Raw genomic sequence first — 20,906 nt, 5'->3', positions numbered from 1 at the left:
TCGTTCGGACTTATCGATGTTACCGGATTGAAACCCTGCCTGCTTCCATCCTTCGTCGTCCTGCGGGAGATTTGGACTTGGAAGTAAATTATCTTCAACTCTGAAGGAACATCCAAAACATGTAAAACATTTTACAAACAAACATTTGCACAACGACCAACCACCTTTACTTTTCCCAACTAATGGCAGGTATCCATTAGGTGGAATCAGAGAGACAGAGGCGCCCTAGAGATCCCGAAAGTAAAAATCCTCTGAAGCCAAGCGCTTTACCACTCAGCCACCGCGCTTCTTGAATATATTTGTGTGTGTTTTGTTTAATTTATAAGTTTCTGATGTTCCCCTCCAGAAATGAGGACATCTTGGTCCTGACCTACTGTAGGACAGATAATGGTGGCGGAGTAGGTTAGAATTTTTAACCATTGAATACCGAAGAGAATACGACTAGACGTGTATGTCAGGGCTGGTCTTAGATAAATGTAGTCCCTAGGGCCTAGGTGAAGTGAATTTGGTCACCCTAAATCAGGGGTTCTCAACCTGTGGGTCGCGACCCCCTTGGGGTGTCGATTGACGATTTGCCAGGGGTCGCTAAAGACTATCGAAAAATGGATTGTTTTGTCTATTCTTCTATTGCTGTGTATGTGAGCAAGGGGGAGGGGTCGCGGCATATTTGGGGATTGTAAAAAGGGGTCGCCGAGCTTAAAGGGTTGAGAACCGCTGCCCTAAATGAAATAGAAAAATATATTTCAAACAAAACAGCGACAAATATAAAATTAAGCAATTTATAAAAAAAACCTAGTGTGCTCTAGCAAATAACTTTGAGGACAAGTTTCGCTGTTTCTTCTCTAAAAAGAAATGTAATGAGATCTGTGCGATGCCCCCAGCAATCGGAGCTGCCTAGTTTGCCTAAAGCCTAAGGCCGGCTCTGAGGATGTTATATGCTTAGAAATAAAGATTATAGCCGAAGCCAGGGGTTCTCAACCTGTGGGTCGCGACCCCCTTGGGGGTCGATTGACGATTTACCAGGGGTCGCCTAAGGCCATCGAAAATATGGATTGTTATTGTCTATTCTTCTATTGCTGCATGTGTGTGTGTGGAAGGGGTCGCTACTGAGTGGGGGGTTGTAAAAAGGGGTCGCCGAGCATAAAAGGTTGAGAACCGCTGGCCTAAGCCTTTCCAAATGCATTGTTAATGCCATACCATATGATTATGAAACAAATGAATCTTCACAGTTTGCACCACACTTGAACGGTTCAGACCTAAGAATTTTGCATGTGGCCACCTACAATGCTCGGACAAAACAACTGACCTACGTGAGCAACATTTCCTTTGAGCACCTATCAAGAGAAGGCATGTTTCTCAGAGGCGTACCACAGTCTGTGTGCAGTCAGCAGTGTGGCCCAGGTGAGTAGCACCAAAATAAATAAGACATAGGCCACTTCATGCAGTCAGCAGTGTGGCCCAGGTGAGTAGCACCAAAATAAATAAGACATAGGCCACTTAGTGGCATTTAGAGGGCGCGGTAAAACAGTTTTTGTAGGGGCGATTCTAAGACCGTGATTAAACATGCCAATACTTATACCAAGCTTTGGTCAGTCTGTCTGGTCAAAATTTTTTACTCGGCATTTTTAATGCTTCCCATTCTCGGATCAAGTTGAAACTTTGCAAAATTATTCATTGTCGATGACAACACATGAATCAATTATAAAATCAACCAATTATTTAATCAATTAGTCGTAATCAATACATTTTGTTTTGTGTGGATAATGGACTAAGCTTACAGTGTACGTTGGTTACGTTGGTTTCAACGCGAATGGGACTCTTTTCAACATGCAAGATAGCAGACGCGTACAGTCGCATGTCCTGGAGAGTAACTTACGCAATTCTGTACAGTTTTGATTCATTAAAAATAATTGATGCTCTTTCACTCAATATAAACCTATATGTTTTCATAGTAATTGTTATACTAAATTTGAACATTTCGTTACATTAACATTTGACTTCACAATCAGTAAACTGTTATTGTGAGTCAAAAAATATTTTACAAAAAGAAAATTACTTTGTAGATGTCCAGCAAAGCTTCAAGTTGAGAACTTGTTTAAGTGATTGTGTAAGCAAATACACTGGCCAGGAGGAAAGAATATTTGAAAAGAATATTTAATGAAAGGATCAAATAGTGTTGTAATTTCTCAAAAACATTTTTGTAAAGACTGTAGGAAGAAGACCGAACGACTTAACAAGTTCGATTGTTGATTGTTGGTATTGTTGATGAGGATACTTGTTGAACCAATGAATACAAAGAGAGAAAACACAAACATACAAAATAGTCTGCCATCGAAATACAGCTTCTAGATCTATTTCTTTTTTTTTTTTTTTTTACATATTTCGGATGTCTCTGCAGATTTATAAACCGCATCACAAATCACGAGATTAGAGACATGGGTTTCATAGATTATATTGAATTTGTGTATTGGGTGTCATAGATTATATTGAATTTGTGTATTGGGTGTCATAGATTATATTGAATTTGTGTATTGGGTGTCATAGATTATATTGAATTTGTGTATTGGGTGTCATAGATTATATTGAATTTGTGTATTGGGTGTCATAGATTATATTGAATTTGTGTATTGGGTGTCATAGATTATATTGAATTTGTGTATTGGGTGTCATAGATTATATTGAATTTGTGTATTGGGTGTCATAGATTATATTGAATTTGTATATTGGGTTTCATAGATTATATTGAATTTGTGTATTGGGTGTCATAGATTATATTGAATTTGTGTATTGGGTGTCATAGATTATATTGAATTTGTATATTGGGTTTCATAGATTATATTGAATTTGTGTATTGGGTGTCATAGATTATATTGAATTTGTGTATTGGGTGTCATAGATTATATTGACTTTGTATATTGGGTTTCATAGATTATATTGAATTTGTGTATTGGGTTTCATAGATTATATTGAATTTGTGTATTGGGTTTCATAGATTATTTTGACTTTGTGTATTGGGTTTCATAGATTATATTGACTTCGTGTATTGGGTTTCATAGATAATATTGACTTCGTGTATTGGGTTTCATAGATTATATTGACTTCGTGTATTGGGTTACATAGATTATATTGACTTCGTGTATTGGGTTTCATAGATAATATTGACTTCGTGTATTGGGTTTCATAGATTATATTGACTTCGTGTATTGGGTTTCATAGATAATATTGACTTCGTGTATTGGGTTTCATAGATTATATTGACTTCGTGTATTGGGTTTCATAGATAATATTGAATGTGTGTATTGGTACAGTTCTAAATTGCTTCACATTTGGCGTCACAAATCTTGCGGCATTGTTGGATTATATGTGAACTGACTGTAACTGAGCACAGACAAATAGACTTTAAAAATATCGATCTACTTCCACAGCAGAGTACGTCATTCACAAGGAACAGGTCTGCTGCTGGGATTGTCGCAGCTGCCGTCAGAATGAAATTCTGATCAACGATAGAACGGATTGTCTCGCCTGTCCAGAGTTTACATGGCCGGATAAGAAGGTAGATCTGCGTGAGTTGTGGTTCTTGCTTTCTTGTTAATCGTCTCAGAGATTGTCGAGTGATCGCAATGTACAAGTTTAATTGGATTGATGGGACATCCATACAGTATGTTTGTGAGATCACTGTGATGTATTATGAGTGGCAGAACAAATAGTGTCCATAAGGGAGTATTTTCAAACGTTTTCTAAAAGGTCAACTCATGGGTCAAAGGTCATTTATGTTTTGGGTTTACACATTGCTTATTAGATGTAAAGATTTGATTTATTGAGGATGGGGTAGATGTGAAGATTTGATTTATTGAGGATGGGGTAGATGTGAAGATTTGATTTATTGAGGATGGGGTAGATCTGAAGATTTGGTTTATTGAGGAGGGGGTAGATGTGAAGATTGGATTTATTGAGGATGGGGTAGATGAGAAGATTTGATTTATTGAGGTTGGGGTAGATGCGAAGATTTGGTTTATTGAGGATGGGGAAGATATAAAGATTTATTTAGGAGGGGGTAGATATAAAGATTTGGTTTATTGAGGATGAGTATGTAAGCTTTTTCTTGGTGTATATTACCATTTCTTAGAATCTCTTCATTATGTTTACTTATCATCGTGTGGTGTACGCATCAAGGTCCCAAGGGAAGTGTAAACAGGAAGTTTATCCATACATTGGCTTCTCGAAGCTTTGCGATTCTATAGGGAAGAGTTAATAAATGAAAGGGAAATAATTCGTTTTCCCGTAGGACTACTCTCTTGAACTTTCGATGTGAAATTTAATTTTCGCTAGTTTATTCCTGTACAGTAGAGTGCTTTTGACACAGACCTTGCAGACCTCCATTTTAGTTTTGTGGTGAGATTCTGGTTTTCCCAAAATCGTGGTTTAAATCTATCAAAACTCTGTGCTTTTAAATCTTCTCTTTCAGGGACAGGTCATTTTTTGGCTTGTGGTGGAACTCATGTAACGGAATTTATGTACGCCATCTAGATTGTTTTCATGAATCATTAGATGACCACTAAATGTGAAACATAATTACCATAGTCATTACAAAGTATAATTTAAATGCATGGAAAGTCCATAAAACAACATACTAAAACTTTAACCAGAGGCGTAGTGAAGGTAAGGCAAAAGGGCACGATGCACCGGGGGCCACCCTCAGGCACCACGGTATATTTCTACGTGATGTTCCTGGAAAATGGGGGGTGGGGGACGCACGTACATGCTCGCTACGCCTCTGACTTAAACTGCTGTTGCTTCCTGTGAGAAATGCTCTTGTGTTTCATGTCTAGACAAACCTTACTCTTTGCACCAGTATAAGCCCGGACTACCCAGACTTTGAGGAGCCAATGGTCGTCCTCTGCGTGATCGTATCCATGGTAGGACTGACCAGCGCCGCCCTTGTGACCACCGCCTACATCAAGTACAGACATGCCCGAGTCATCAAGGCGACCAGTAGGGAACTCAGTTATCTTCAACTTGTTGCCATTTTCACAGGTCAGTGCGGTCATTCTTTTTATACACTCAGAAATCATAGTTCCTGTGCAGTACCTGTAGTAAGTAGTAATATTTAGTACTGGTAGTACCTGTAGTGCCATTTAATACTTAGGTACATGTAGTACTTGTAGTAACTATAGTACTTATAGTGCCTGTAGTATTTTAGTATTTGTAGTACCTGTAGTACTTGTAGATCTAAAAGTACATGAAGTACTAGTAGTAACTATAATACTAATAGTAACTGTAATACTTGAAGTACCTGTAGCACTTGTAGTACTTGAGGTACATGCAGTACTTGTAGTACTTGAAGTACATGCAGTACTTGTAGTACTTGAAGTACCTGTAGCACTTGTAGTACTTGAGGTACATGCAGTACTTGTAGTACTTGAAGTACATGCAGTACTTGTAGTACTTGTAGTACTTGAGGTACCTGCAGTACTTGTAGTACTTAAGGTACCTGCAGTATTTGTAGTATCTGTAGTATTTATAGCACTTGTAGTACTTGAGGTACCTGCAGTACTTGTAGTACTTGAAGTACCTGCAGTATTTGCAGCACTTGTAGTACTTGAGGTACCTGCAGTAATGTAGTGCTTGAAGTATCTGTAGTACTTTTAGCACTTGTAGTACTTGAGGTACCTGCAGTACTTGTAGTTCTTGAAGTATCTGTAGTACTTGTACCACTTGTAGTACTTGAGGTACCTGCAGTACTTGTAGTTCTTGAAGTAACTGTAGTACTTGTAGTACTTGTAGTACTTGAGGTACCTGCAGTACTTGTAGTACTTGAAGTACATGCAGTACTTATAGCACTTGTAGTACTTGAAGTATCTGAAGTACTTGTAGCACTTGTAGCACTTGAGGTACCTGCAGTACTTGCAGTATGTGTACTACTTTTAAAGCTCTATGACATAACTCTCACGTAAGTCGCGGGGCACACAACTGAGACCCAAGAAAAGCCTTGCCGGTGAATGGTTGCGGACGGGGCAAAGAAAATGTAAACAGTCCCCCGGAGCTGTACTAGATGTGACCAAATGAATAGGTCGCAGCTGGGTTTGTGTCTTCACCTGAAGCACTGCACTCATCCTTAATCTTCGGTTTTAGGCAATGCTTTGACAGTAAGACGACAACTAGTTTGCGTTGAAACTGAGCGTCAGAGACAGGACTCGAACGTTGCTCTTTTCACTCTATTGGATGGTTTAAAAAAATGTCCTACCAATCAAAACATTTAATTTATGATATAATAAACATTCGACACAACCCAAACAACGATTTGAAATGGAGGATTAATGTCTGACTTCACAAAAAAAAAGTGTAGAAAACGTATTAATTACTTGGCTTATTAATTACTCGGGACATTAATTACTCGGAACATTAATTACTCGGGACATTAATTTTAACACTTGTATTGCTCCTGTGACATAAGTGCTAAATTAAAGCATTGTTATTCTTATAAACTATATTTTGGTCTTCTGTTTGTACTAAGATAAATTGTCTATTCAGCAAAACGGAAACTAAAACTCTATGGCCATATCTTAAGGCCCTCGGGGCTTGCAAAGACCTTCCTACAGGGAACAGTACCAGGAAAATCAAGAAGAGGCAGACAGAGAAATTGATGGGAAGATAACGGCAAAGAGAGGAGGGGCCTGTCAGTGTTAACGTTTTTAGATTTAAAAAAAAGTTCCTTTTTAAACTGTTTCTTATAAAATACATTTTGGCATTCTGTTTCTACTAAGATAATTTGTCTATTCAACAGGTTACATGACCGTGCCGGTGCTGAATCTTAAGCCTTCTGACATACTCTGTATCACTTCGTTCTTCTTGTATTGTTTGAGTTTCACTTGGCTCTACGCACCACTTTTAGTGAAGGTACTGTAATTTTAAACGTACACATAGAACCTAGATCTAGGTTTTTTGTTAAAAACTGAGGCATGGACAACTAGATCTAGGTTTGCCATGTTAAAACAGGCATGGACAACTAGATCTAGGTTTGCCATGTTAAAACAGGCATGGACAACTAGATCTAGGTTTGCCATGTTAAAACAGGCATGGACAACTAGATCTAGGTTTTAATTTAGTTCTCAGAACGTTTTAGGCTGGTTTCCATCGCGAAATGACAATACTCAACAGTCTTTCTCTGCAGTTGCTTAGACAATGTCACATTCGACCATATTTGACAGAGTCAACTGTAAATCTGGTTATCCCTCGCCTTGACTGCGGCAATGTTGAGTTGGCGGGTAAGCCCGATGGTAAAGTCTCCAAGCTGCTGCGTATTTAGTGCTTCAAAGAAAGTTCTAAACAAGACGCGATTCTGGTACAGCTCTTCTGCTTATTATGCACTAGTGACTAGCCTACTGTGAGTGCATGAATTGATGAAAAGTTGGCAACATTTTGTCTATAATGTATTTATAATAAAACAAAAGAGAGAGAGAGAGAGAGCCATGAGCTCCATTAACTAAACTCTTCTGCTCCATTAACTCAACTCTTCTTGTGCCGTGGGCTAGCAAATTTTTTCGGAACATGGATTAAAAGTTTGGAAGTCTATGTTGAGCTTAAATAAACATAATGCTTCCCTACATTCATGAAGATAATTAAGACCTACATATTCAAAACCTTTTTTAGATTAGTTTGTCATTTTAACTCTCGTGTTTATGTTGGTTATGTTCACCAATACTATAATTGTTAACAGCGTAATGTAAATTAGATTACTAGTAAGTATTGCCATTATTATTACTTTTATTATTATGAATGACTTTCCATTCTCTGACACTGCCAGGGTCGAGCTTCATTAAAAGGAACCAAAATTTATTGTAGCCCCGTTGGGATATGGCAGATCTTTCAGCAGTACTGCCCTGTGACATGTAACGAGAGTCTTCTTAGGAATGATTAGGTTGATATAACAACAAGGAAAATTATTATTTTAGACAATTTCTATAGCAGCTCTAAGCTTAGGTTTTCCTATTTTGTTTTCTATTCATGTTCAGTTTTTCCTATCTCGTGAAATAGTTTGTAGTATTTCATTGAATGTCAATGAACATTGCAGAGTTGTCCTAATAAAGATTAAATCTGGTCGATTAGTATGGTAGAAATGAACTAATAATCATCTTCTGGCACTGCCAGGGTTGAGCTTCGTTAGAGAGAAACAAAATTCACTGTAGTCCCTTTATCAGTGTCCACTGAGGAATTTTCTGGAGATGTGGCAGGTCTACAGCAGTACCACCCTCTGACAAGCAACGAGAATCTTCCTAGGAATGTTAAGGACCTTGAAGGTGTCTGTGAAGTCAGTTTTTATTATTCCCCTCGGTCAATATAACAATGGTGTATATTGTTATCTTGGATTTATCATCATATTTATTTATACGGAGGAACGATTTGATAATGTCTATATTCCTTTCTCTCGTCCATTTGATCCTTTTGGCTCCTCTTGTTCTACCACCAACAGCACCTCTCAATTGTGTGGGGTGCGGGTCAGGGAATAGTTTAACCTCTGGTGTTTGGTCAAGAGGTTGCGAATTATCTTCAGTATTCTTATTATTTTTATAGTATTATTGCTCTATCTAAAACAGGCTGTTCGAATATACCGGATATTTGAAGGTGGAAAAACGTCTACGACACGGATGAAGTGTATAAGTCCCAAGTCGCAGGTCATCTTCACGGCCATACTTACATCTGTCCAGGTGGGTGAACAATGGCGGTACTATTATAATAGTGTGACGTAAGCATAAATGAGTTTTCGTATGTGTCCCAGCAGAAATATATAGTGTGGCTCAGCCTCGTTTTCGAAACGAGATAAACAGGCACAAAATTATGCAGACAAATCGCTCACATTTCCAAAACCAATTGAAAAAAAAATATGTTTAGAATCATTATTTTTTTAAAATTAGTGTGCATATCTCATTAGACATTTGCCTTATTTTATTTTTCATTCAATGTGCATATTTTTTATGGCATCTGCCTAATTTTAATCAAATTTTACAAAGCTAAAATATTTAGCTTATTGTGTTAATGTGGTAAGTGCATTTACATATCCGAAATGACAAACCGAGCGCAAAATAGTTTATTTGGTGCATTTCCATGCTAGGAATATAGTGTTGAAAAATTTAAGTTCTTAATGACATGAGAAAATATCGAAATTTCTAAATACCACTTACAAAAGCGAGAGATACGATTTAGAGCTTTTTCTTTCAAATATAATCCCTTAGTGTGTTTTTAAAATATCATTCCTTTACATTTCTGAAAATTATGATTAGTTTCAGAATTCCTGCTAGCAAAGTCCCTGGGCTTCATGTTACTGAGTATACACATTTATGAATGTCATTAAAAGACATAACAAACGAATATTCACATTTGACTAGAGTAACACCATTAGTCAAATCACTAAATTTAGAAAGCCTCCAGGAGCGAAGACTTAAAAAGTAAAGTAGCAATTATACATAAAACACTGAACCATAATGTTCAAATACAAAAACAAAATTTAATAAAATACCCAGAAAGACACAAAGATGAATGCGCATTCCTCATTCCATATGCTAGGACAAATTTGTACAAATGCTTCTTCTTCCCTAGTTCTATTAGAACATGGAATGGGTTGCCTGAGTCAGCCAGGAAAACTAGTGACTTGGTTAATATGCATTACTTAGATGCATGACTCGTAGGACGTAACCATCTTTTTTTTTTTTTTGAAGTAACGTCTGTATTCTATAAGATAGGATATGGTAGGCTACTATGGCCTCTAAAAAACTTATGTTTTAGTTTTCTGTTCTATCCTATCAAAATACATTGTAGGTATGGTCACAACATATTTGCATATATGTTTCAGCATGTCTTAAATGTGTATAAAGGACCTTATTATAACTTTCCATTTGAGCTTCACTCGCAAGCTAACCACCTGACAAGCCTTGCTTATATCCCCAGATTTTGCTGTGTCTTTCAGTGACGCTGATAGCCAAGCCGTCCATCATCCTGACTCAAGTTGTTAAGACAGGTAATTGTACAAAGTACAAATGTACACAAGCCACTCTGAATATTACATAGATATCTCTGTGGCATTTTACATCTCGAGAGACGATCTTTTCCCTTTGCAACTTTTTGTGTGACTAAAGAGGCCAATCCTTGATACACAGCTTCGATCGCAGGTTGGGCATATGTAATCACCAGGCGCCGTTGCATTTTCACCCTTCTTTCTGCTTCTGTTGTGTATGACGTCTGCAATCCGTGACCCTTCCTTTATGCTCTCTCTCCATGTGGATCTATCCAGTGCCACCTCTTCCCAGCTGCCAGTGTCGATTTTGAAGAGCTTCGTGTCGCGTTTGCATACATCCGTGTAGCGTAAAAGTGGGCGACCAGCGGCTCTCCTGCCTTCCATTACATCGCCATACAGAATATCTAGATCTACAATAAAGGCAAGGGTCATGATTTGTATTGTCATGACTGGACCTACCAGCATGTATATCTGTGCCAGCGGGGAGAGAATAGCACTCAGTTATTAAGTGGGCCAATCTTTTTCGCATATTGTGATAACCTTACAAACCTATATGGCCTTGTCCACGTGAAATGTGACACAATATGTAGGTCACAGATGGGTCTACGTAGCTTTGTAATACACTGGACTTTTTATTAACAGAATGGCTGCCTAGTCGTTTTGGTATGCGCTCTGAGCTGTCATCTTAATGATCCCTATTTCAAACCCAGCCTCCCCCCCTGTTGTTGCCGTGTACTAATGTAACACCAATCTGCTGGTAGACAATTAAACTATTGTAGGTGTAATGTATCTTAACTAGTAAAGCTTCAAATAACTTGATTATCTTCCTTTTGTGAACATTACTAAATAACACTTTATTTATAATATAGACAAAATCAAGTTGAAATGAGATGAAACAACTGTACTAGACTTAATTAATAAAATTATTTAAAGAAATCTAACTCACTACAACAACACAACCTTCCAGTCTTACATTCTGGAGTCGTCTCCCCTAAGTAAGGCCAAATGACGACAATGCCACCTGTGTTGCATCATTCTCAACCAATCGCTAACCTCTTCCCACCATCACCATAGAAACACACACATTCCATAATACCCCCGTTGTCCACAGCCGGAGGGAGGGTTTGGGCGTGTAGGATCATAGTAGGCTGTAAGAGTAGGATCATAGTAGGATGTAAGAGTAGGATCATAGTAGGATGTAAGAGTAGGATCATAGTAGGATGTAAGAGTAGGATCATAGTAGGATGTACGAGTAGGATCATAGTAGGATGTACGAGTAGGATCATAGTAGGATGTACGAGTAGGATCATAGTAGGATGTAAGAGTAGGATCATAGTAGGATGTACGAGTAGGATCATAGTAGGATGTACGAGTAGGATCATAGTAGGATGTACGAGTAGGATCATAGTAGGATGTAAGAGTAGGATCATAGTAGGATGTACGAGTAGGATCATAGTAGGATGTACGAGTAGGATCATAGTAGGATGTACGAGTAGGATCATAGTAGGATGTAAGAGTAGGATCATAGTAGGATGTAAGAGTAGGATCGTAGTAGGATGTAATAATCTTCTTTCTAAAAGAACGCCCAAAACATGACAAACAAACAGACAGACATTTGTGACTACAAACTATCGAAAAAGACAAATAATTAACATAAACTTGGCTTTTAGTCAACTCATCTGCCCGATGTCCTTAGACCGATTTAACTGATTGCTCCAAATTGGGCACCGCGCCAGGCAGGGGCCCCGAAAATTACATTTAGCCTATCGCTGTCAGCCACGGCTCTTGTCACAGGCTTTTAAAGATGTAAGACTTAGAGGGTTACCATTTTTAGTAGATTGTACGATTGACGTAACTTTTACAGGTACGGTATAATCCACCCAGATCTCCCCTTTCTTTCTCCCCTCCCCCCCCCCCTTTCTCCCAACTGGTCCAGACAAGTGAGAGGATCAAAGCGTAGTGAGAAAGCTGAAAGTATGAAATAGCGCTAAACAAAACACAATTGGTAAAATTATTTCTAATCGCACAGATTTATTATTATTGTTAGTCTAAATTTCTAGATCTATTACAAACTTAATTACATGGCTGATCCAAACTAATTGATACAACTACACTTCGTATAAGCTTTGTTGTTGTTGTTAAAAGTATTTTCATGTTTTCTTGTTAAGTTTTTTGTTTGTTTGTTTGTTTCTATCAGAAAATTTCGTGGAGCTGAGTTGTGACTGGACAATACCAGGACTGACGTCATTTCTGGGTTACAACCTGATTCTCGTCTTCCTCTGCTCTTTTTTCGCGTTCAAGACCCGGAAGTTGCCAGATAATTTCAACGAGTCGAGATTCATCAGCATCAGTGTCTACACGACTCTTATTGTCTGGTTGGCTTTTGTCCCTACTTATTACACAGCAACTAGACAGGTAGGCTCAAGTAGAATACTGTAGTATAACTACAGCAAAGGGGAGGGGGTTGATACTAGTTGACTTACTCAGGGGGTCTCAAGTACTAAGTGTATTCACATTCCTTCATTTTCACATTCACCTATCCCTTAGTCTGTTGGGTCACACATGAGCTGTCGACCGTCTTTCTCCATTCCTCTCTGTCTTTCGCCTTGAGTAGAATCTTTTTTAATGACAGGCACCTCCATTCTTTGCTGTTATCTTCCCATCGCTTTTTCTGTCAGCTTCTTTTCCTGGTACTGTTCCGTGAAGGAAGGTCTTTGCAAGCCCCGAGGACCTTATGATATGGCCATAGAGTTGTTGTTTTTTTTACAGTGGTCCACTGGTCATCGTGGGGCCCTATCGCTTTTATGATCCCGTTTCTAATCTCCTCATTTTGTATGCGGTCTATGTAGGTGATACCTAGGATACTTCAATAGCATGACAATTCCATTGCGCCTACTAAAAACTCCACTTCTTTTGGTGATCTGAACGTTGGTCAGGGAGCAGAATATTGTTTTAAGTTTAATGTAAGAATGAACAGGAGATAATGTGGCAAATTAAAAGGCTCTTGGTCATTGTGCTAGCCACATGCCATCCTTCTTGGCATAGAACCAGATTAGCAGTACACCACCTTTCCCCGAAGGTCTGGAGGGAAGGGGAAAGGTATTTCTTGACTTGTAGATAATCAAACGAATTTAAGAACCACTTAGAGCAGGTGAAAAATTATGTGTACAATTTGTTATTCAAAAAAGTCGTTATTAATTAAGGTCACAATTAAGGTCACAATTAAATGAGGCAGACTGGACTCCATAGCCTTGGAGACGGAAACTCCAAAATAAAGCCTACAGCCATCGTCTGTTTCATATTACTGAGCCACTGTGGTCGACATTTGGCATGAAAATTAGCTTTGGTCTGTGCAATCCACATTCCATCGTCTGTTTCATATTACTGAGCCACTGTGGTCAACATTTGGCATGAAAATTAGCTTTGGTCTGTGCAATCCACATTCCATCGTCTGTTTCATATTACTGAGCCACTGTGGTCAACATTTGGCATGAAAATTAGCTTTGGTCTGTGCAATCCACATTCCATCGTCTGTTTCATATTACTGAGCCACTGTGGTCAACATTTGGCATGAAAATTAGCTTTGGTCTGTGCAATCCACATTCCATCGTCTGTTTCATATTACTGAGCCACTGTGGTCAACATTTGGCATGAAAATTAGCTTTGGTCTGTGCAATCCACATTCCATAGTCTGTTTCATATTACTGAGCCACTGTGGTCAACATTTGGCATGAAAATTAGCTTTGGTCTGTGCAATCCACATTCCATCGTCTGTTTCATATTACTGATCCACTGTGGTCAACATTTGGCATGAAAATTAGCTTTGGTCTGTGCAATCCACATTCCATAGTCTGTTTCATATTACTGATCCACTGTGGTCAACATTTGGCATGAAAATTAGCTTTGGTCTGTGCAATCCACATTCCATCGTCTGTTTCATATTACTGAGCCACTGTGGTAAACATTTGGCATGAAAATTAGCTTTGGTCTGTGCAATCCACATTCCATAGTCTGTTTCATATTACTGATCCACTGTGGTCAACATTTGGCATGAAAATTAGCTTTGGTCTGTGCAATCCACATTCCATCGTCTGTTTCATATTACTGATCCACTGTGGTCAACATTTGGCATGAAAATTAGCTTTGGTCTGTGCAATCCACATTCCATCGTCTGTTTCATATTACTGATCCACTGTGGTCAACATTTGGCATGAAAATTAGCTTTGGTCTGTGCAATCCACATTCCATAGTCTGTTTCATATTACTGATCCACTGTGGTCAACATTTGGCATGAAAATTAGCTTTGGTCTGTGCAATCCACATTCCATCGTCTGTTTCATATTACTGATCCACTGTGGTCAACATTTGGCATGAAAATTAGCTTTGGTCTGTGCAATCCACATTCCATCGTCTGTTTCATATTACTGAGCCACTGTGGTCAACATTTGGCATGAAAATTAGCTTTGGTCTGTGCAATCCACATTCCATAGTCTGTTTCATATTACTGATCCACTGTGGTCAACATTTGGCATGAAAATTAGCTTTGGTCTGTGCAATCCACATTCCATCGTCTGTTTCATATTACTGAGCCACTGTGGTCAACATTTGGCATGAAAATTAGCTTTGGTCTGTGCAATCCACATTCCATCGTCTGTTTCATATTACTGATCCACTGTGGTCAACATTTGGCATGAAAATTAGCTTTGGTCTGTGCAATCCACATTCCATCGTCTGTTTCATATTACTGAGCCACTGTGGTAAACATTTGGCATGAAAATTAGCTTTGGTCTGTGCAATTCACATTCCATCGTCTGTTTCATATTACTGATCCACTGTGGTCAACATTTGGCATGAAAATTAGCTTTGGTCTGTGCAATCCACATTCCATCGTCTGTTTCATATTACTGAGCCACTGTGGTAAACATTTGGCATGAAAATTAGCTTTGGTCTGTGCAATCCACATTCCATCGTCTGTTTCATATGACTGAGCCACTGTGGTCAACATTTGGCATGAAAAGTAGCTTTGGTCTGTGCAATCCACATTCCATCGTCTGTTTCATATTACTGAGCCACTGTGGTAAACATTTGGCATGAAAATTAGCTTTGGTCTGTGCAATTCACATTCCATCGTCTGTTTCATATTACTGATCCACTGTGGTCAACATTTGGCATGAAAATTAGCTTTGGTCTGTGCAATCCACATTCCATCGTCTGTTTCATATTACTGAGCCACTGTGGTAAACATTTGGCATGAAAATTAGCTTTGGTCTGTGCAATCCACATTCCATCGTCTGTTTCATATGACTGAGCCACTGTGGTAAACATTTGGCATGAAAATTAGCTTTGGTCTGTGCAATCCACATTCCATCGTCTGTTTCATATTACTGAGCCACTGTGGTCAACATTTGGCATGAAAAGTAGCTTTGGTCCGTGCAATCCACATTCCATCGTCTGTTTCATATTACTGAGCCACTGTGGTCAACATTTGGCATGAAAAGTAGCTTTGGTCTGTGCAATCCACATTCCACTTTAAAAATACCTAGCTGGGACTGGATCAGAAAGAGACAGTAGGAGAGCTTTTTTCGACAACCGCGGGACAACCATTTCAGGCCCAAAGAAACGCCCTTGTAGAAGACATGCGCAGAAGACGTAACGAAAACTTCAATAGTCCCATGGCGGACAACGGCTTTGTCTGCATCAGATGTGGAACAATATGCAAGTCGCTACTGGGGTTTCGTAGCTATGTGAAACACTGCACTCATCCTTAATCTTCGGAATCGAAGGCATTGCCATTAAGATGTAATGAAAATAAATTGATACTTTTTGACAAACAAATCATACATACAATCAATAGTATAACTATATAATAGTATATCATATAACATATATAATAATTAATGTAATTAAACAAAGGGATGCGCTCACAAGGTGGACAAAGAAAACGCTTCAGGGACACCGTCAAAGTTTCTCTGAAAGCCTTCAGCATTGACCCAGCTACCTGGAAGACAGAAGCACATGACAGAGCATCATGGCGTCGCGCTGTGAAAACTGGCGCACGAATTGCAGAGAACAGTATGACAGAAGAAAAGCGTCAGAGAAAAAAAAAAGCAAGGCCTTGACACTAACTTCAGCTGGATTAACCTGCCCAGTGTGCAGCCGAACATTCCGGGCTCACATAGGTCTCACCAGCCACACGAGGAGGCACAAAACCTCAATGCAAAACCACCAGATCCCCCGGATACCAAAAGTGATCACCATCAATCCACGATGGACGAACTATAATAGCATATAACAACCTGGAAAAGCCCTACAATAAATATAAACTAAATATAAATAAAAGTGTTTGTTTTTTAAATCTACGTTAAGAAATGAATTTTGTTCAAGGTTTATTTTCATTTTACCAGAATATTTAGTTTTTGTTAAATATATAAAACGACAAATATTAAATAATAAAAAAAATGTTATGCAGTAATGAATAAACACAATACGATTCTAACCAGATAGAAGAGCACATAAGCGGCCAACAAACAAGCCTATGCGCCCTACTTATTTATTAATAATCTGAAATATCCAGAAAATGGAGCTTCGCTTTCTTTAAGATTTTTTTTATTGTTTGACAAATAATTGCAAGGCAAAAATGATTATTGGATTCATACATTTTGCAGAAAGCCTTTAAGCCAATTTACCTGTTTTTTTAGCCTCAATATACAAGAAAATTCGCTAAAAAGTAATATTTGATATTTTGACTTCAAGCGAGGCCATTAGTTATAGAAGGCCTCACCACTAACCTGCGACTCCGCAACCTGTGGGCTGTGGAGACCAATAGCTCTTTGCCACGTCTTATGGGCCTGTGACCTGGCCACACGCTATTGGTCTAAAGTGCCCACAGGTTGTGACGTTGCGAGTGTCCATGCCTTCCATGACGAATGGCCTCGCTTCAAGGGCACACGGTAAAGTAACACTGTAAGGCTAGTGTTGACTCTGACACTTAAAGATCGGCAGTAATTGTAATGGAGGACTTCGTCCTGTGCCGTATTAGATAAAAAGTGAGAGGGGGGGGGGAACAAGGAGTGAATTAGGACTTGTTAAGGCCCTACTGTGCTTTTTAATAAAAGAACCATATGTGCTTCTCGGATCCTTTGTGGCTTAAAGTGATACAATTAAAAAGTATATAGATGTTGAAATAATACAACTTTAACTTAAAAATTATCATAATTCATAATTTTTTTTAGCGCCCCCGAGGAAGCGTGGGCCCTAATCTATAGCTTTTACATACCACTGGAAGAGTGTAAACATTGTAGGAATTTAATTAACGATCATCATCATCGTCATCAAACTCCATTAGAGTGAGGGCTTGAGAGGCTCAAATCCTCTCTTGCAAAAGCCCTGGACAGAAACCCTTCTGTCTTGCCTAGTGCATGCATGTCACCATACAGGTCGAGAATTTTTGGTTTCCCAGACCTGTCGAGACGGAGATCAGCAAGTCTGGGGCAGTCAAACAGAATATGAGGCACGGTTTTCCTCTTCTTCCCCGCAGCGGCGGCACCGTGAATCGAAATTTGGCCATAGACGTGAGAAATATGAGCCAACAGGGCAATGACCTGTCCTGCACTGTGCTATAATAGCTTGCTCAGGCCTGGACAGCCTCCACCACCATGCGCTCCCAGACTACACGGGCTTTTTGGGATTTGTCCCAGCACTCAAACCACTTTTCCATTTCTGTAATTAACGATGGATATTTATTAAAAAGGTGGAGTTTTCTATACCCATAGGACATCATTAGATCTTTAGCAAGCCAAGTTGTTCAAGTGAGACTGTTTCATAATCCAAGTATTGAATTGCCCACTCTAGACACATTTAAACATATAACAATTTCGTATTTACAATGTAAAACAAAGCAAAATATTTGCATAAATTGTGAATACTAAATTTAGGTCAACATGGTGAGGGGCAAATTAAAAAAAAATGGGAAGATAACCGTTGTAATTTAATATTTCATCGACTAGTTTTGAATAATGCCCCTTTCATTTCATATTGAATATAAGTCCCTTTTTTTTTTTTTTTTTTAACCAGAAAGTAATCTCAGCAACTATGTTAAAATGATATATTAATAAATCTAATTTTTTATTTCTTCTGGAAATGGAAAGCTGAAATAAACTCTATACTTAATAAGTGGACAAGTTATGGTCTACGTTCTGTCAACTGGGCCGGACCCAATGTCATAGCAAACCATGCATGAAAATGAATTAAATGTAATGACACTATTACTTGTAAGTGGACGTCACTGGATCAAGTGTCATGACACTAATCAGGAGCGTAGCTAGGAATTTTCAATCATTTGGGAGACCGGGGTGGGGGCTTGACCTCTTTGTTGGCCCCTACATTTTGCGTTATATTTAAGTGGGGTCCGGGGGGATTTTTTAATTCTCCAACCCCCTTCCCCCAGCCTAGCTACGCCACTGACACTACTACTTTTAAGAAGACGTCCTTGAATTGAGTATCACGACCTGTAATGTACCAAATTATAACATTAGAAACTCATTGTTTGATCAATATAAATTTTTTTTCTATAATTATGAATTAGGACAAAAAAACTATTGTTTTGAATATTATTATTAATAATGACTTTCTTTTCTCTTTCTCCACAGTATCTCAAAACATTGCTTCTGTCCTTGTCCCTCCTGGTCAATCATACTGTGGCCGTTGTGTTCCTGTACCTCCCCAAGATATACGCCGCAGCCAATTTGACACCCACCAACAGCAACACCATGAACAGCATGCTGGTTACAGCAGTCACACGGCTTGAAAGCGGAGCGGTCAAAGGACAAATCCAGCCAGGGCGTAGCAACGAGGAGACCGTTCTGGAAGGAGAACCCAGCCCTGCTGAAGTGTCTACTCCCGCTCCCACCAAAAACTCCTCCTCTGATTTAAGTCTGGAGAACTATGACATATTTACCGTTGCCAAGGAGTCCAGAAGCTCGACACTGTGAAAGCTGCGGAATTCAAGTTGGATGCTTGGCAAAATAAGGGAAGCACTAAGTTCCTTGCAGTGACCTCATGTGGAGGTCAAAGTTCAACAGTACGTGTTTTAAATGAGATTCTGCGAAATTTCTTAAAAAATCGGAAGACATCAACGGGACAAAGAAAACGAAGCAATGATTGAATGCTGTACTGATCACAGCTTCAGTAGCTTATCAACATGGAAGCGCTAGAGATCTGTCAATGATCTGTCAATGATCTGTCAATGATGACCTTAATTTAAACTAAAGCATCGAGCTTTATTTGTAAAGTCAAACGTAACCACGTTTATAAGATTGTCTGCAATAAAATGTTTTAAATATATATATTATATAAGTATATATTATATACGTATAAGTATAAATAAATTATATAAGTATATAAATACTGTCAAAATAAGAAATAAAATTTTAAAAAGATGCATTGAAAGCTAGGTTGCAAGACATGCAAGGTAAGGCTTGGAAGACCAGGGTCTTAACTCTTGGAAAACTTGGGATGTAAGTCTCTCGAGACCTAGGAAGTAATTATCTAAGGCATGGGACGTTAGTCTTAGAAAACTTGGGATGTAAATCTTGCAAGTCCTAGGACGTAAGTCTGTAAGACATGGCACCTTAGTCTTGGAAGACTTCGGATGCAAGTCTATAAGACATGAGACGTCAGTTTTGGAAGACTTTGGGGTGTAAGTGTATTTTTAGGTTCAGTGGGCAGCATTGATTGTTAGTCAAAGAATTGGGTTTGAATCTTGTGTGACTAGTCTTCTAGGGATGTGATACACTAGATGTGATACACTAGATGTGATACACATTGTAGTAAGGCTTGAAAAACTTTAGGTCAAAGTTCAATCCTTTCTAAAGAGATTTTAGAATGATAAGCAAGAAATAAAACAACGCCGTGAGGCCGAAGAGAATGTGTGACATTAATTATTAGGATGTCCATTCGTCTATTCTTTTCATGTCCATCTTTCTTTTCTCTCTCTTTCTCTTTCTGTCTCTATCACTCTGTCTTTGTCTCTCTATCATTCTCTCTCTCCGTCTCTTAGTCTCTGTCTTTTTCTCTATCCGTCTCTCTCTCTTTCTCTTTCTCTCTCTCTCTCTCGGTGTGTCTCTTCTTCTCTATTTCAACATTATGATGGGATTAACCTTTTTTCTGTCTTCCTCTCTCTCCTTTTCTTTGTCTCTCTGTCTCTCTCTCTCAGTATCTCTGTCTCTCTATTTTATCTCATCTATTTATCTATCTGACTCAACATTATAATGGGACATCAGTAACTGATTCTCTAGTGACTTCTAGTAATCTCTAATTGAAGCTAACTACTTTTCATCATAGACTCCCGCAACGCACGAAGCTAGATTTTATCCTTATTAGTTTCTCAAAAGTATATGCTAGTATTCTTTTTTAACCGTCCTAAACAAAATGTTATAGTCTCTTAACAGTGTCAATAACTAAAGCACAGTAGGTTAACTGTTATTTCTTGCATGTGTGGTATATTGTGCCGGTTTATAACAAAAATGTAGCAAATTGAAGTCAATGATTTGTTTTAAGATTTATATCAGCTTTTCATTTGTATGCATTACAATTTGTTATTCGTATTATCAAAACCAGTTGTATCTAATGTATCGTTTAGTATCCACTTGATTAATGTTGCAATTATAAATGTTGTATAGAATTGTATGAAACATTCATTGTGGTAAAATTGTTCTCAATTGGAAGAAATTAAATTAAAAATAACAAATGGCATTTTGGGCTGTAAGCTAGTTTGTATGTTTAATTGTGATCTGATAAGCTGACATCATTATTTGCCGTGTAGCCCTAACCTTGTTGATGTCCAAGGGCTGAGCCGAAGTTTGAAAAAAAACCTGTTTGGACGCCAAACAGTAAAAAA

General features: G+C 38.5%; 1 protein-coding gene across 1 annotated transcript in view; it reads left to right on the top strand.

Annotated features, from left to right (window-relative positions):
* The window catches only part of LOC106077768 (metabotropic glutamate receptor 3-like), a 48,208-nt gene extending 29,120 nt beyond the window's left edge, over positions 1–19,088 (top strand). The window contains exons 8-15 of the mRNA XM_056013302.1: positions 1,230–1,401; positions 3,426–3,553; positions 4,830–5,034; positions 6,785–6,897; positions 8,595–8,705; positions 9,943–10,012; positions 12,207–12,424; positions 18,658–19,088. Of these exons, the coding sequence (XP_055869277.1) occupies positions 1,230–1,401; positions 3,426–3,553; positions 4,830–5,034; positions 6,785–6,897; positions 8,595–8,705; positions 9,943–10,012; positions 12,207–12,424; positions 18,658–18,999 (1,359 nt within the window). The 3' untranslated portion in view covers positions 19,000–19,088. The remainder of the gene's footprint in view (positions 1–1,229; positions 1,402–3,425; positions 3,554–4,829; positions 5,035–6,784; positions 6,898–8,594; positions 8,706–9,942; positions 10,013–12,206; positions 12,425–18,657) is intronic.
* The last annotated feature ends 1,818 nt before the right edge of the window (positions 19,089–20,906 follow it).

The sequence above is a fragment of the Biomphalaria glabrata genome, chromosome 15 (assembly GCF_947242115.1).
Source record: "Biomphalaria glabrata chromosome 15, xgBioGlab47.1, whole genome shotgun sequence".
NCBI classification, from domain to species: Eukaryota; Metazoa; Mollusca; class Gastropoda; family Planorbidae; genus Biomphalaria; species Biomphalaria glabrata.
This window is presented reverse-complemented; position numbering and strand designations above follow the sequence as displayed.